Here is an 18411-nt window from a genome sequence, read left to right as displayed (position 1 = left end):
GGATCAGAAACAAAACCAAGCCTAGGCCCTGTATACTATTTTATGTTCTGAAATTGATTTCAATTGTTTGAAGGTTTGGGTCAAAATAATGGGAGAAGTATAGGCACTGTATACTTCACTTGCAAATAGGAAGGTATTTTTGTAAATAATGAGAACTTGAGCACAAGCGATGGTGGGAAATATTAGACCTGGCAATCCTGACTCAGACCCGATGATCCGAAAATAACCCGAAACCCGAAATTGACCTGACCCGACCCATACCCGACCCGAAAATACAATTGACCCGATCTTGACCGATCCGAAATTGACCCAAACAGACCCGAGACCCGAAAGTGACCCGAACAAACCCGATACCCAAAATGTCCCGAACTAAAATTACCTTACAATTGAACTTAAAATGTCTTGTACCAAAAATAAATCAAATTGTTCATCTTCACTTGTAGCTAAGCTCATAAACTGAATTGATAGTTTTTATTATAACAATAACAAAATATATACTCCGCATAATATTATTGATTTGAGCTTGATTCACAAATGAAACAACCCGAACATGGCCTGGCGAGATTTTGACCTGACCCGAATGACCCGAACATACTTGACCCGAAATTGACCCGGCCCGAACATACCCAACCCGAAATTGACCTGACTCGAACTCAGCTTGATACCTGACCGAAGTTGACCCGAAATCCGAATTGACCCTACCCATACCCGACCCGAATGTTAGCTGACCCAAAAGTGACCCGACCCGAATGACCTATTTGCCAGGTCTGGGAAATATGATGGGCAAAAAGTACCACTACATGCATAATAATACATAAAAAGTATTATTCAGACAACCTATATTTTAATGGTACATTATACATGCATAATAGTACACAAAAATGTACCACAATACCGTTAAAATAGATAAGATGTACCACCGAATCCCAAGTTACCCTTCTATATGCATGCAAAACACATAAGCCATATGCCCTATGCGCCTAGATAAACTCAAATAATGAGAATAACTTTTTATACGGAGTATACGCATAAATCATGCGAGTATGACATACACGTCATGGTCAATGGTGGAAAATTGAAGTCAAATCTTTGAATCCAACATAAGTCATATACTCATATCCCACAAGGTCACAACCAAAACACACAACTTTCCCAAGGCATATGACTAATATGAGACATGCATTATGTGCAAACCTTAAAAACGTCATAAAATGTGTGTTTTGGGGGGGGGGGGGGGGGGGGGGTGGGGGGTGAGGGGGGAGAAAAACAGATAGATTAATAAATAGTTTACCCCGATCATACCCGGGCGGAGATAAAAGTTCAGAGAGACTTCAGGCTTCAGCAAGAGTAGTTTCAAGTTTGTCCAAGTTATATGCATTAATACAGACCGGGAGAGGGGTAGATAAATAGAAAGTCTGGTAACAAAATATCAATGTTTTCGTTCCTTGATTCCTTAGCCAAAATATCTGCTAGCTTGTTGGTAGTCTTTTCCTCAAAAGATAGCTCAATCTACGACACAATTTTAAGCAAATCCCTGCAAGTGATGACATTAAAGGTTAGCTTTCCGTTATGTTGTTGTAATGTTATTTTAACACACATTATCAGTGGTATACCAATTTTACAACAAAAATTTAACAAAAACAGACGACATACCTGGCATTAAGGAGGAGAAACTATTAGTTTACACTCGGATGAGGCCCTAGGAACCTCGTTTAGCCATCCAATTATTGCATTCTTGTTGTTTGCATCAACCTTACTACCCTTGAAATTGATTCTGACCACCTTCAAGTTTACAGCATTGTTCAACAGGTATTCCAGCAGTATTTTATCAGCATCAGCCACATCCAACAAGGTGGCGTTCACGACTTCAAGGGTTGGAAACATACATTTGGGTAAAGTTGAAGGTGTTGGTAGCTGTGGAAGGAATTCCTCTAGCTCTAGCTGACCTAGGTGTGGTAGGAATCCCCCCAAACGTATATTTTTTCCATATTTGCCAGCTTCACTCTGAAGTACCAAGGATATTAACCATTGAAATTATTGGAAACATTCGAGATTAATTAAAATAGCAAACTTACCGAGAAATCAAAAGAGACGATATTAGGAGCACATTGCAATATCCATAACACAAGATACCGCCATGAAAAGTTTGAGCAGTTGGTTGAACTAAAGTCGTAGTCCACGATCACATGGGTCAAGTTTGGAAACAAGAGGCCTTGATCACGCTCAGTATACCCAGGAGCAGGCTAAAAATTAATTAGATGCAAAATAAATTAAATCAGAAAATTCTATTAGATATTAGTGACAGAATTAGAAGAGGATTGGAACATAACCACCTAAAACTGAGCCTCGAATCCAGATTAGCTTAAAGGGTAAGCCAGATGGAACACCAACAAAAAAAATAGTGATAGATAGCAGAATAAGTTTTACATAAAAAAATAAAAAAAGTAGAGTATATTGCTTACCTTTTTCGTCGCAATATCTAATTTCAAAGTCTTGAGGTTAGAAGCATGTTTAAGGAGGCTAATCACTTCAACATCATAGCGTTCCTTAGAGCCTAGTCCGACATGAAGTCCAGCTTGAGTCAAAGCAGGCATATCTCCATACGCATACTTAGAAAATTGGCCATTATAAATCTGAAGGTATTCTAGTCTTGGACAATCTATTATATTCTGTTCTTCTTCTGGAAACGCCATTTGCTCAATGATTTCCAATCTCTTTAGAGAAGAAGAATAGAAACACATATTTCGTGATCCCGAGCACTCAAATAAAACCAATTCTTCAAGCAGAGGTAAGCTCATCAAGATATTTTTCAAAGGCAAATTGTCTGTAAATCCAATGAATTTTAAGTGCAGAATCAAGAGACTTGGTAGATGAACTGAACCCCGAAATGGGGTTATTAAGCCGAACAATTTCAGCACCGTAAGTTTCTTACTCGAAAAAGTCCCAGCTGGTAGTATTCCCCCGACATGTACAACATCTATCTCATCAACATCCCGTCGCAATATATTCCTAATCCATGAATGATAATGGTAGTCCTTGATTTGTTTCTTTGATAAGCCAGAAAGCTTAAAAAGCCTTAATGAAGGTGAATCATTACAGAGCAAGACTCTATCCACAAACGCTTTGAAGTCGTGGACAGAACCTGATGAATTAAATGAAAAGTTTAGCGCAGGGACTTTAGTCCAAATGGATTCCCACCTTTTGGATAGTGTGCTAGTAGCAACTGCTTCTTTGGTTGACAAAAACGATAAGATGAAGGAGAGGAGGACATCCGGCAATCTGCTAATCCTGTCACCCTCAGCCATTGTCGATTCTCTGCAGTAGAGAAAGAAAAGGCTTAGAATATTTTTCTCTTAAATACAAGAATATATATGAAAGGAAAATAGAAACATATACTTGAATCTATACAAGGACAAGATTAGATTGGATTAAATCATAAAGATCCCGCTAATAAGCACCAATTTAGTCCTAGATATTTAATTATACTATAACAAAAAAAATCTTTATAGTTTTCAAAGTAGCATCGCATTTAATTCACTTTCTTTTTCATAATTAACCATGCTTGCATTTAAATTACTAGTGTTGACACCGAAATTTTGTTAATTATTAGGTGTTAGATATATTTAAATTAGGAGATAATATCAAAAAATATAAGATATTTATCTTCAGAATCTTATAAATTGTTATCTTTTACTCTACGACACTCTATATAAAGAAGGTCGTTTCTAGGGTTTAAGGAGGCTCAGATGGAACAAGTCACAAAGACTCCATCTCCTCCCTACTACCAAACATTGTAGGTACATAGTATGGATTAAGCCGACAAGGCCCCGTACTATAAACAAATATCAAAACCCTAACCCTTTGGAGAGAGGAATCAAGAAATCTACGAGAGTTGTAATCCACAAATTATAAATAAAAATAATTATTTTCGTATATTTTCTTACCTCTTTATTTATATATTGCAGGTTTGAATTTTTATAGTTTACAACTACATATTTCTTTCTCAGTCTATATTGATATATTCCTATATTGTATATCGCAAATTATTGATGCTACCACAAAACCTACCACCAATCACCACAGACGACTAACACAAGGGTGGAACAAAGGAGAGGTGGTGGAGGCCCGGCCCCCGTGTCCCAAATACTAAGTCCTTGATTGTCATAGCTAGCCCCCTTCAAAAATTATGATAAAAAATAAATTTGATTACAAATATAGTTGTGTAATCTGTAGCTTAGCGGTAAGTGACACCTATGAACAACAGTATGGATGTCCTTGGTTTGATTCTTGTTGGTTGTCTACCCCTTCAATATTCTACTTAAATTTATTCCAAATTTTCTTTTATTAGTTTTTTTAATATTTCTTATATGAATTTTTCCTTCACACCAAAAATATATATATAAAAAAAATCCTATGTTTATCTTCATTCTTTTTAGCTCACATATATAAGCCACAAAGGCAATACATATATAATACTAATGTAGAAAGAAAAAATCGAACTAGTGACATAGTACACAGGGTCTCAATCTTAATCACTAGCCCTATGAGTTAAGAACAACTTGTTGAAATTAACTATACTATAATATTTTCTCCTTTTTTATTTTCTATTTAATTATAATCCATCAAAATTTTGTACTTATTAGCATATTGTAAAGATTTGACCATTGATATATGTAATGGGAAAATACAAGTTTATAACTGTGCTAAATATACCAAGTTTAGCACATGGCATTTTTGTAATTATATTGCATTGGAGTCCGTGCATAGACAATAAACAATAATAAAGCATACTAAAGCATTTGACATTTGCACTGTCCACAAACAAACAATCTAACGGCAGGATACAGCGTCCGTTAGCTCCCAACCACGGTAACTCTCACTCCCAACCATGGTAATTATACTTGAGTTAAGCTTTTACTACCTCTAATATCACTTTTTCTCTCTCCTTACGGCTGTCATAGTACTCCATTGAAGCAGCCTTGAGTTTTCTCTCTCTCCCCGCCATAGTACCCCATTGAAGCGGCCTTTGAGTTTCCTCTCCACCATCGAATTTCAGTTTCACAATTTAGTACTAGTATTAGTCGTTGATCATAGAATTTCAATTCCTCAATCTAGCAACTTCAATGGAGGAGGGAAAGCACAAGAAAACGAAAAACGCTTATCCTTTAGGATTAACCATACCCTTAATTTCTCCCATGTTCTTAGGATTTTCGTTAAATATAGCGGCGAAGCCGCGAAATGGCCATCTGAAAAGATGGGTTAAGGTTGGTGTTAGTTGTGGTTATGGACCTTTAGCTTGGAATTTCAATGACGGACTACTCGCTTCTGGCCTTCCTTCCCTTTTCAAAGGAGGTGCTGGTTGTGGTGCTTGCTTTAAGGTTTGCCTCCTTGTTGTTAAAGTTGCTCCTGTTTCATGGAATCATGGTGCAATGGTGGGTACTTGTAAGGGAGGAGAGAGAAATTCAATGGAAAGTGAAGAAGGAGAAGACATGTGTCGTTAAAGTCTGCTGTGTTTGGGTAGGTGTGACAGCAACTAACCAGGGTTAAGCAAAACAAGTTAACAGCAACATAACAGCAGCGCAGTTATGTTCAAATTTTGCCTTGGACATTTTCACCCTTACTTTTTAACGTGAAAGGACGAAAATGTCCTGTTATAAACAGCCCAAGTTTAGCACAATTATTAACCTGGGCCGCCTCATATGTAATACTCGTAATAATTACTATCTGTTATATAAACAGTTTACTTGAATCATACATTGAGTTTAATCATATTATGTACAATCAATTTATTTTATTACATAATAGTAATTTTATTTTATAAAATATATATATATTGTTAGTAAAAAAAATGATTAATTAGTATCTGTTATATAAACAGTTTACTTGAATCATACATTGAGTTTAATCACATTACGTACAATCAATTTATTTTATTGCATAATAGTAATTTTATTTTATAAAAATATATATATTGTTAGTAAAAAAAAATGATCAATACTAATGGAAAATATATAACGAGTGTAGAAAAGGCTATAGTATTTCAGTTCATATAAGTCTCGACCCCCTTAGGTTTTAATTCCTGGCTTCGCCCCTTGATTAACACCAATTTTCATCTCCTAACACATCACTACCTCTAGACAGTAGACACCACAACAACCACCACCCGCCCCCTCCATAGTCCCAACCGCCAATACACAACCAGGTCACAAAAAAAAGGGCCCTCTTTCACACATGGAAGCACCGCATCATTGGGACAACAATAATCACTGGCTTCGCCATCAATTATATACCAAAAACCCTATCAACCCTTTCGGGAAAGTCATGATTATGATAATCTACAACAACTTGATGCTTTGGGTGTTATTTAATTTTCGACGACAAGACCTTGATAGTATTTGGCAATAATTTATTGCAGTGGCTTAGCTTGTTGATTGATGGGTGAAAGACAATAAAATTTTGGCATGCAGTTTTATGTATGGTAAGATTGTAAGAATGAAGTGTATTTTTTTTTTTTTTTTTTAATCAAAATTTTACAGTATAATAAGATTGTAAGAATGAAGTTTTTTGGGGGGAAAGAGAACCAGGTAACAGGGAAGGAGGGAAGGAATGATTGACTGAGGAGCATTAAGGCTCCATTTGTATTAACAGAAAATAATTTTTTTGAAAAACAATTTTTCATGAAAAATAATTTCCAAGAGAAAACACAATTGTAAAAATAGTTTCCTTTATATACTTACTAAAGAAAAATTGTAAAGGAAGAGGGAATTAAAAGTGGAAGGGAGGAGTAGAATGACATGCAAAATATGAGTTGTAAGAAATAAAGAGGAATATGTGACATACTTTCATTTCAAAACAAATAGAGCCTAAATGTAGGCTGCAATTGTATTTAAGAGAAAATAAATATAGGCTTAAACATAAGTAATACAAGTAGTAAAAATGTCATTTATTGCTAAGGAAAATACGTAAATACTCCGTATTATTGTTTTAAAAAAAAAAAGTACGTAAATATTAAGTCAACCTTTTATAGGTCTGATCCGCTTTTATAATGTTATCCTTTTCTGAGCATGTTAACATTAAAGTAGCATTAATTTTTGTTACATTTTTTTTATCGGGAGTAAATCCTTTATCATTTCTGAAATTTTGAGATAAAATATTGGCATTTAACTTCAATTGCAAATTCACAATCTTCTTATTATCTCCATTCTTCCTTTCATAACCATTAAACATACTCTTTTATTCCTTCCTCTTATTCTAAAACCCACAGGCCACAGCCCAACCTCACCACTGCTCACTCGTTACCACGCATGTTCACACTAGCAAACCCAAAACCACATGTACACACCACCAACCCACCACAACCAATCCACCTCTTTTCTCATCATCCTCTTCGAATCACACTTGAATTTTAAATTGAATTATTAGGGGTTTTTTTCAAGGGAGGATAGAATATTAAACAACAAATTGTGGCTTTATTTTAGCCTAATTCTGAAATAAGAAAATCGAGGAAGAGGAAGAATGGGGAAGAAGAACATGAAAAAGGTGAAATAGTTGTGGATTTAAAAAAAAAAATAGATAAGCCTTTTTACCTTCATCTAATAGTCCATGTAAGCTGTTAACTTTTTTTTTTTTTTATTTTGCAAGCCATTTTTAATTTAAACGTAATAAAAATTAATGATATTACAAGATTAACGTGTTCATAAATAATCAAAAAGGTGGTTGACATAATAAAATCGAATGGCCAAAAGCTTGACTTAATATTTACAAATTTTCCTATTGCTAAATTTTTTATTATTATTATTAATTCTCCTTAACCGACGTCAATACATGCGGGGTATGACAATTAATCCGATAATTAAAAAAAATAAATTGTGACATTCAAATGAAATAAGAGAAGCAAAGAAATTATGTGATTATTTGAAATGTCCTAATTAAATTGAAAAATATCAATCAATTATAAAAATTGTCGTCATAACCCTATCAGATCATACAATAACACGAATATATGATCTAAATCATCAAACAACCTAACAAAACTTAAACAATTAAGAATTTACAACTCTAACAATATAGGGCTTAGACCTTACAAACAATTAAACTTAAAGATGATAACTTGGAAAAAAATGATTTTAATTAAGATTTAAGATTTAGGGTTAGAACTTACGTAATTGGGGAATAGGGATTGGGAAGCGGGACTAATCGGAAGCGGGAATTCATGGTGATCGACTGGCCGTCGATTGGCGGCTGGTGGTTGGACTCGTGAACAAGATCTCTGTCTCTCACTCTCAAACCAAAGTCTGACTGCTGTCTTTTGTCATAGCTAGGTCAACTCACTATCTTTGTTTTTCTTTTGTCTTTCTCATGGGTTTATTACTTGGAAAAAAAAAAACCCAAAAAGCTGATTTATTTATTTATTACGTAGTATTATTTTTTTTAAACTCACAAAGCTACTATTTTATTACTTGCTCCAATTTATTTATTCACGAGCAAGGTTTTAAGAGGAATAGTACAAAGTAATACGTGTATAATTTGATGGAAGTAGGATTAGTTGGGAAAAAAATCTTAAAAAAAAAAACAAAAATGTTTAACATTCCACTTAAGGGGAAAGGAGAGATAATATGGAAAAAAATATTAAATATAATGAGAACAACCACTAGTGTGAGAAAATGAAGCAGTAATAATAAAACGAGCGCAAAAAAAAAAAAAAAAAAAAAAAAAAAAAAAAAAAGCAAGTAATAAATTACGGAGGGAGTACAAGATTGTCCATCAAAAGATAGAGAATTCCGAATAGGAAGTATGGACTCTATGTAGTAATAAAAATAAAAGAAAAGAGTAAAAAAAGCAACTTTATGGATTCTTAGATCTCAAATTAATTGTTGCGCCAAGGTACGGAGGTTACTAATTTTGAAACAAAAAATACACCACCATCGGTACAAGTCTTTTGATGAAAATCCCTCCGGAGTCTAAAAAATCTAAATTGAAGGCTAAAATTTAATTTCCTGGCGGCCTAAACTGTAAAAGGCATCTGAAACATCGTGTGTAAACTCCAAAACATTATCAACGACATTATTATTTTACAACATAAAATCAACAATTGGGAAATTCAACAAATTTTTAGCAAAGCGAAAATAGTAGTGAACAAGATACCTAACATACAGCAAAGCAAATCCTCCTGATTACTAGCTAGTAGCTAGTTTCTTACCAAAAAGTAAGAAGTTATTTTTAATCAGAAATTACTAGTTTACGTACAGATGAGGCCCTGGGAACTTCAGATAACCATTCGATTACATCGATTGTTGTTGCATTAACCACACCCTTCCGGTCATGTACTCAAGCAATGTCATTGGACAGCATAGGGAGTAAGGCTGTTGTAATCTCTAATCTCCCAAGTGATTACACACAATATGACAATTTCAGGCTAATTATAATCAAGAACAAATCATCACAAGTTTATCATGAGAAGAATAGTTTTTTGATGCACAAACAGAAATATCAATCTCTTGGATATTCTTTCTTGTTTCTTCTATAACCAACTCCTCAAAAACTTATCAACTTAAAAAGCAATTTTGCGTACAATAATAATCAACAGGATTTAGCATGCATCGACAATGATCAAATCATCATAAACATCCCCAAATCATCATACAATCATAATCTTCCTGCTTTAGTAATTTTCCATAACAAATTGCACTACTGCCTATCTTACCAATGGTTAACAGTCAACAATGGAACGAAGAGATATAATGGAGATATGTTCACCTTTCACTTCCCTCAACCAATAAGCTAGGCTTGTAATGGAGAAATCAAAAATAAGGAAATTGGGAATACGCCCTCTCTTTCCCAGAAGGATCTACGGCACAAACTAAATATCTAAATTGAAGGCTAAAATTTCCTGGTGGACTACACTGTAAAACTGTAAAAGTAAACTGAGACATTTCCAAAACATCATCATCATCATTTTAGTACAAAAACTAATAGCTTGGAATCATAACATTTTAAATGAAGCAAAAAACGCTGCAAATCAAATAGCTAATATACTGCAATACTGCATTTTATAAATACTTCTTGGTGTAACATTAAATCCTCTCAATAACTAGATAGTTTCTTATCAAAAAGTAAGACGTTATTTTTTCTGAGAATTTACTAGTATACATACAGATGAAGCCCTCGGAACTTTGAATAGCCCGGCAATTGCAGCAATTGTTGTTCCACTAACCATACCCTTCAAAATGATTTTGAACACCTTCAAGTTTATGCCATTGTTTAACAGATATTCCAACAGTATTTTATCAGCATCCGCCAAATCAAACAAACTGATGTTGACAACTTCAAGAGTTGGTATTGGACATTTGGGCAAACAAGTTGGAAGTACGGGTAGCCGTGGTAATTCTTCCTCCACAAGCCAGTCGTAGTATGTGCTCTGAATGAAGTTTAATAATAGATTCGGTTATTAGCATTATAAGCAGTAAGCAACATCTGCATACGTAAAAAAAATAGGACTTACCGAGTAATCAAGAGAGACAAGATTAGGGGCTCGTTGTAAAATCCACAATACAAGATGGCGCCGTAAAATTTTTGAGCAGTCGGCTGAACCAAAGTCGTAGCCACTTATGATCAAACGGGTCAAGTGTGGAAACAAGGGCTGTTGATCATGCTCAGTACCTCCAATAGTAGCCTTAGAGTTCATGAGACGGAAAACAAAAATAGAAAGTCCATCAGATATAGATAGAAAAACATTGAAAATTTCTAATACAAGTAAAAAGTAGGATAAAAAGCTTATACCACTATTGTCGCAACTTCTAATTCCAAAATCATCAAGTTAGGAACTTGTTTAAGGAATTTAAGCACATTTACATAGTAGTCACCTTTACAGTACCGGATGTGAAGCCTAGCTTCAGCTATAGAGGGCATGTTGCCAAACTCATAGTGTGGTGAAAAACCGTCGATACAAAGATATTCAAGACTTGGAGCAGCAACTATTAAATTGGAATCATTTTCTCCTATCGAAAATATATTTCGAATGAGACTCAATCTCTTTAAAGATGAAGAACGAATACATACATTTCGCAATACCTTGCACTCACTAATAACCAATTCTTCCAGTCGAGGCAACCTCATCACAATATCCTTGAAAGAAAAATCATCCGCAAATTTAATGAATGAGAAGTGTAGGGTTAAGAGATTTGGTAGATGAAATGGATCTCGGAGAGGGGAATCGAAACACTTCAACTTTAGCACCATAAGTTTATCACTCGAAAAAGTCCCTACTGGTAGAGTTCCCCCCTGTAACACAATATCTATCTCAACAACATCCCGTTGCATTATATTCCTAATCCACTGATGATAATGGTAGTCATTGATTTTCTTATAAAATATGACAATAATCCGAAACAGCCTTAATGATCGTGAATCATTGCAGATCAAGACTCTATCCACCTTTAGAAGAATCATAAAACACTGAAAAGTTTAGCACGGGAACTTTGGTCCAAACAGATACCCATCTTTTAGACAATATGCTAGTAGCCACAGCTTCTTTGGTCGACAAAAACGATAAGATGAAGGAGAGGAGGGCATCCGGCAAATTGCTAATCCTGTCTAAATGTCGTTCAGCCTCGGGCATTGTCAATTCACTGCGTGATGAGAAAAGAAACGTCAAGTAAATTACAAAGCAGAATTACAAGTATACTGTCAGACTAATAAAAACAGAAATTTCAAAGGAAAATATATATAAAAATAAATAAATAAATAAATAAATCTTTACTTACAGAAATTTGAGTTTCTGATGTATTGGGATAGAAGCACAGTTGAGGTTTTATAGACAAGAAAAGCTTTTAGACTACCCAGTGGAGTATTAATTATATACAGTGAATGAATAACAGCTATCTTTAACTGAGATTGTCTCTTCAAATTCTGCTTTCCTTGGAAATGTTTGGATTACTATCTACGGAGTATTTTACTGTAAAACTCTTACACTTCCCAAAAAAAATGAATACATGATTTATACTCCGTACTAGGTTGGTGCAGTAGTAATTATTTCATGGGAATCTTAAAATGATTAATTGCAATATGCATGCCTCAACAATTTACTAAGTATAAATTTACGAGTATTTTTTTTTATTTGTTATGTAAATTATACTCCGTAAATACAGTACATTTATTGATAAATAAGATTAAAATACGACAATTAGTCATACAATAACATTTTTTAAAAAAAATTGTTACACTCAAATGAGATGGGAGAAGCCGAGCCTGAATACACTGAGGGGTCACTTGGATTGGGGGAATGGGGGAGGAAAAAATACAAGAGCAATTTCTCAAAGTATATTGAATAACGAAAAAAAAAACTCGGAATCGAATCAGATCTAGTCGGAGTCAGAGTCGAGGGTCGGATATTGAAGTCGGAGTCGGAGTCGGATTTAGCCTCCGACTTCCTGTCAAGTCGGAGTGGGATTTAGCATAATCCGCCCCGAGTCCGGCCCGTTGTCATCCCTAACTCTCACGCGCCTCCTCTATCTTCCTTCCCATCTCCCTCCTCTGCTCTTCTCCCCTATTCATCTTTTTCATCTCGATTTTTGCTTATACCTTCTTCTATACTCATCTCTAGATTCTCTCTCCTCTATTTCTAGTTGTTGCTTATTCTTAATTTCTTCTTCCATAATTATTACATCAGTATTGTTGCCATACTCTGAAAAATGAAATTTCACCCCTTGTATTATTTCCTCGGTAAATTTAGCCCCCTTAAATATTATCCTCTTAATTATAACATGGAATCCAGGCATGCCCTGAAAGAGCAAAAGGCCCCAAACCCCCAAATGCTAAGTAAAGAAGTACTATCCAACATAATTTTGTAGAAGGAACTACCCAGCCAAGTGCAGATACTAAAATAACATGTATGAGTAATTTGGGATGGAAGGAGTAATATACATGCAAATTAAAGAAGCCAAAAAGCCTCACTGCAGTATCATGGACAGCTTAATCAAACATCTGTAATGCTGGATGATATAAGAAAAACTTTCAATCACATCCAGACATTGATGTTAATTATAAGAAGATGTATGTCACAGTTTAACGGGATATAATCCAAGTACAGTACAGTTTAATCATTTTAACAGAGATGTTCTGCATCACAATTTACACATAATCCAGGATAGAGTGACAGACATCCAGAAAGCCATGCCTGTATATCCAAGAAGAAAAATATTAATATATTGATATAGGAGTTTTGGCTAAATAAATTCATTGTATGAAAGTTGTTACCTTTGGCGGGAAAGTTGGTTAGCAGCTTCATTTTTGTCGTTTCCTAGTTTGTTACAGGAAGATGCTTTTTGTCTGAGTTTGTTACAAGCTGAGCTGTAATATATAATTAGTGGTTGTAATATCAGAATCATGATGATAATTACAATCTTATCTCTCTATCTCTCTCTTCTCAAATTTTCTCTCTCTCTAATCATCTTCTTCTTCCTTACGTTTCTTTTCTGGTTCATTTCCCTTGCTCTTCTGGGTTTATTTTCATTCAGCAAAATCCACCCTTATCAGTGGTATCAGAGCCACCGCTGTTCCCTCTGCACAGTCTGGCACCTTCACTTTCGACTCGAGTATCAGGGATGGAAGCTCAGTTGCAGGCGTTGGAGAAGTGTCTTGAAGCTCAGTCACTAGCTTCAAATCAGAGGCTGGAGGATTTGGCCCTGACTTCTAATCGGAAGTTTGAAGATCTGCTACACATGATGCAAACAATGAAGGATCAACTGGTGGAATCCAGATCACCTAGATCTGATGATCGTATTAATCAGCCTAAACTGGGGTATATTCCTAAACTTGATTTCCCTAAGTTTGATGGTAGTAACCCGAGATTATGGATTAAAAAATGCTGCAAATATTTTACTCTTTGTAAAATTCCTGATGATCAAAAAGTTGATCTAGCTTCACTCAATATGATTGATAAAGCTGAAAATTGGGTGTCTAGCTATTTATCTACCCGTACTGTAGTAGATTGGAATGATTTCGTGATTGATGTGAATGGAAGGTTTAAGGATGAGGTAGGTGTTAATGTGGTTGAGGACTTTAATAAACTCCAGCAAATTGGTAGCATTGAAACCTACATTGATGAATTTGAAAATTTAAAAGCCATCATGCTGCAAAATTCTCTGTCATTACCTGAGAAGTACCTGCTAGAGAGTTTTATTTGGTGGCCTTAAGCCTGGCATTAGGCCATTTGTGCGAGCTTTTAAGCCTCAATCTGTGATGGCTGCAGTTGAATATGCTCGTTTGCAGGATGAATCCATTGCTGCTAATTCTGCTAAACCTACAAAACCCTTTCCACCTAGATCTTCTCAACCCAATTTCACTTCCAATTTTTCTAAGCCACCTTTACTACCAACACCTCCAGCTACCCCCATGACCCTTCCTGCTTCAAACACTAAACCACCCTTTTCTAAACCCAAATATGTCCCTGCTACTGTGAGAGCCGAGAAAATTGCAAAAGGGCTATGCTATTATTGTGATGCCCCATATGACAGAAATCATGCCTGCAAATTCAAAGAGTCACAACTATTTACTATTGAGATCCCAGGATTGGATGAACCTGATGCTGCTGTGGTTCAATTAGAGGAGGAGATAACTGAGGACTGTTAGCTGGACCCTAAGATCTCTTAGTGTGCTCTTTCAGGTATCCAGAACTTCAATACTATGAGAGTGAAGGCTTTGGTGAAAGGATTACCTCTGCATACTTTAATAGATTCAGGAAGTACTCATAACTTCTTGGATTTGCATCTAGCTGCTAAGTTGGGTTGTGTGACTGAGCAGATTCCTGTCCAATCAATTCAGGTAGCTGATGGGAATCACTTGTGCTGTCAATCAATTTGCAGAAACTTCACATGGCAGCTAGGTGGTCACGATTTTAGTGCTGATGTGATGTTGATCCCTTTAGGAAGCTGTGACATGGTGTTGGGTGTTCAATGGCTTAGTACTCTTGGCCCTATTTCTTGGGATTTCAAGCAGTTGACCATGGGATTCTGTTCTGGGGGCAGGAATATTGAACTAAAGGGTGTTCCACTCCAGAAAGTTAAGGTGATTGAAGGAACTCCATCTGCAAAGTGTCTCACTAATGTAGCTCATTTCTGCTTGCTGCAAGTGAATAATTTGATGCCATCTGCTGTCCCAACTTGTTTGCTGCAAGTTTCTGAGGAAGTTCCTGAACCTGAAGCCTTAACTGCTTTGAAAACCAGATTTGCTAGTATTTTTGAAGATCCAATTGATCTACCTCCTAGTAGAGGAATATTTGATCATAGAATTCCTTTAGTACCTGGAAGTACTGCTGTCAACATTAGACCTTACAGATACCATTTAAAACAAAAGGATATCATTGAGTAGTTGGTCTATGAAATGCTTGATAGAGGCATTATTCAATCTAGTTCAAGCCCTTTGCTTCTCCTGTAGTCTTGGTGGGTAAGAAGGATGGGTCTTGGAGATTATGTGTTGATTATAGGGAGTTGAACAACAAGACAGTTAAGAACAAATTTCCAATTCCTGTTCTGGAAGAATTGGTTGATGAATTGGCTGGTGCTGTGGTTTTCAGCAAGCTTGATCTCAGGGCAGGTTATCATCAATTAAGGGTTCACCCTAATGATGTCTTTAAAACTGCTTTCAAGACTCATGAAGGGAATTATGAGTTTTTAGTTATGCCTTTTGGCTTAACTAATGCCCCTTCCTCTTTTCAAAGTTGGATGAACTTTGTTTTCAAGCCACTTTTGAGAAAGTGTGTGCTGGTTTTCTTTGATGATATCCTCATTTACAGCAAAAGTTTGGATGAACATTGGTCTCATTTGGCTAGTGTGTTTGAGTTAATGCAGCTGCATTCTCTATATGCTAAGCTCAGTAAGTGTTCATTTGTCACAAGGAAAGTTGAGTACCTTGGACACTTTATTTCTGCTAAGGGTGTTGAAACTGACCCAAGCAAAATTAGTGTTATTAACTCTTGGCCTAGTCCATCCAATGTGAAGGATCTTAGGAGCTTTCTTGGGCTTGTTGGTTATTACAGAAGGTTTGTCAAGGGTTATGCTATCATTAACAAACCATTGACTGAATTATTGAAGAAAGGTGCCTTTGAATGGTCTGATGATGCTCAGGCTGCTTTTCTGGCATTAAAAGCTGCCCTGTGTTGTACACCTGTTCTTGCTGTTCCAGATTTCTCAAAGACCTATGTGGTTGAGACAGATGCATCTAAAAATGGTATAGGTGCTGTATTGATGCAGGATAATCACCCTATTGATTTTATTAGCAGGGCACTTGGTCCTAAATGGCAAAAATTGTCAGTTTATGAGAAAGAATTGCTTGCTATGGTTTTTGCTGTTCAAAAATGGGAACAATACTTGTTGGGTGCTCATTTTATTGTCAAAACAGATCAAAAGAGCTTGAAATGGCTCTTACAGCAGAAAATATATACACCTTTTCAGCAATTCTGGCTCTCAAAACTCATGGGCTATGATTATGAGATCCAATATAAGGCTGACAAAGAGAATTTGGTTGCCGATGCTTTGTCAAGGCTTCCTGATGCAGAGATTCTTCTCATGGCTATTTCAGTTGTGGATTCTAACTTAGCTCAGGGAATCCAGGCTAGTTAGACTCTAGATGATAACACTGCTACTATTCTGAACAAGTTACAGCAAGGGCAATCTATACCTCACTTCACTTTAAGAGATGGATTACTGAGAAGAAAAGGAAAGTTGGTTATTGGTCCAGATAATATTTTGAAAAAGAAGCTCCTGCAATGGCATCACTCATCTCTAGAGGCAGGACATTCTGGCAGGGAACATACTTTGAAGAGAATGCAGTCACTTTTTTATTGGAGGGGCATGACAAGGGATGTTAGTCAATATGTTAGAAAGTGTGTGGTGTGCCAAGCTTCTAAGTATGATACTGCTGCCAAACCAGGCTCTTTACAGCCTTTACCAATTCCTGATCAAGTCTGGACTGATATATCCATGGACTTCATTTCTGGTTTGCCTTTGTCTATGAACAAGAATGTTATTTTTGTTGTGGTGGATAGACTGAGCAAATATGCCCATTTTATCTCTTTGAAACACCCATTTACTGCTGTGGATGTGGCTCAGGCTTATTTAGACTATGTCTTTAAATTACATGGCTGGCCTAGAAGTATTGTGAGTGATAGGGATGCTGTCTTTTTGAGTCAATTCTGGAAGGGACTCTTTTCTCTTCAGGGCACTGAGTTCCTACTGTCTTCTGCTTATCATCTAGAGACAGATGGTCAAACTGAGGTTGTTAATAGGTGTTTGGAATCTTATTTGAGGTGCATGACTAGTGACTGCCCTAAAGAGTGGTGCAAGTATCTACCTATGGCAGAATGGTGGTACAATACTCATTTTCACTCAGCTGCTCAAATGACACCTTATGAGATTGTCTATAATCAACCCCCTCCTTTGCATCTCCCTTACTTACCTGGTGAATCTCACAATGCTGTAGTTGACAGATGTATGCAAAAAAGGGAAGTTATGATTCAAGTTCTCAAGGGTAATCTATTAAAGGCTCAGCATCGAATGAAAATTCAAGCTGATAAGATGATAGGAAGAGATCTGAGAGAGTTTTTGCTGTAAATGATTGGGTTTGGTTAAAATTGCAGCAATACAGACAACAATCTGTGCAGTTCAGGAGCAACAATAAGCTTGCTGCTAAGTATTTTGGGCCTTTCAAAGTACTCTCAGCTGTTGGCAAAGTGGCTTACAAGCTGCAATTACCTAGCTCAGCTAAGATACACAATGTTTTCCATGTGTCACAACTCAAGCCATTCAGAGGTGACCTGCCTCAAGTTGCTCAGATCCCTTTTGAAGTTGAGCATGACAATACTCCACCTGTCTTGCCTGCTACAATTGTTTGGCACAGGGTTGTGGATGTTGCTGGTGTCCCTCAGCAGCAATTTCTAGTTCAGTGGCAGAATGCTCCAACCCATGATGCTACTTGGATTTCAAAAGATGATTTTGAAGCTCAGTTCCCAGGTTTTCCTCGCACCTGACTTGTGGGCAAGTCTCTTAAAGGGGGAGGGTATGATATAGGAGTTTTGGCTAAATAAATTCATTGTATGAAAGTTGTTACCTTTGGCGGGAAAGTTGGTTAGCAGCTTCATTTTTGTCGTTTCCTAGTTTGTTACAGGAAGATGCTTTTTGTCTGAGTTTGTTACAAGCTGAGCTGTAATATATAATTAGTGGTTGTAATATCAGAATCATGATGATAATTACAATCTTATCTCTCTATCTCTCTCTTCTCAAATTTTCTCTCTCTCTGATCATCTTCTTCTTCCTTACGTTTCTTTTCTGGTTCATTTCCCTTGCTCTTCTGGGTTTATTTTCATTCAGCAAAATCCACCCTTATCATATATCCCCAAATTACTCCCATCCATATGAC

General features: G+C 36.2%; 2 protein-coding genes across 2 annotated transcripts; both read right to left on the bottom strand.

The window, feature by feature from the left end:
- Window positions 1–1659: 1659 nt before the first annotated feature.
- On the bottom strand, window positions 1660–3305 carry LOC145575691 (F-box protein At4g09920-like). Its single transcript, XM_081633514.1, has 3 exons — window positions 2463–3305; window positions 2076–2243; window positions 1660–2004 (listed from the first exon to the last, which is right to left on the bottom strand). Exons 1-3 carry the CDS (start codon window positions 3303–3305, stop codon window positions 1660–1662), a joined length of 1356 nt encoding a protein of 451 aa, XP_081489640.1.
- A 6495-nt stretch (window positions 3306–9800) lies between these two features.
- Window positions 9801–11319, bottom strand: LOC145575690 (F-box/FBD/LRR-repeat protein At1g78750-like). The gene is made up of 4 exons (XM_081633513.1): window positions 10863–11319; window positions 10502–10743; window positions 10154–10417; window positions 9801–9923 (listed from the first exon to the last, which is right to left on the bottom strand). The coding sequence occupies exons 1-4, from the start codon at window positions 11317–11319 to the stop codon at window positions 9801–9803; spliced, it is 1086 nt and encodes a 361-aa protein (XP_081489639.1).
- Window positions 11320–18411: the final 7092 nt, after the last annotated feature.

This window comes from Chenopodium album, chromosome 13 (genome assembly GCF_948465745.1).
Source record: "Chenopodium album chromosome 13, dcCheAlbu1.1, whole genome shotgun sequence".
Lineage (NCBI taxonomy): Eukaryota > Viridiplantae > Streptophyta > Magnoliopsida > Caryophyllales > Amaranthaceae > Chenopodium > Chenopodium album.
This window is presented reverse-complemented; position numbering and strand designations above follow the sequence as displayed.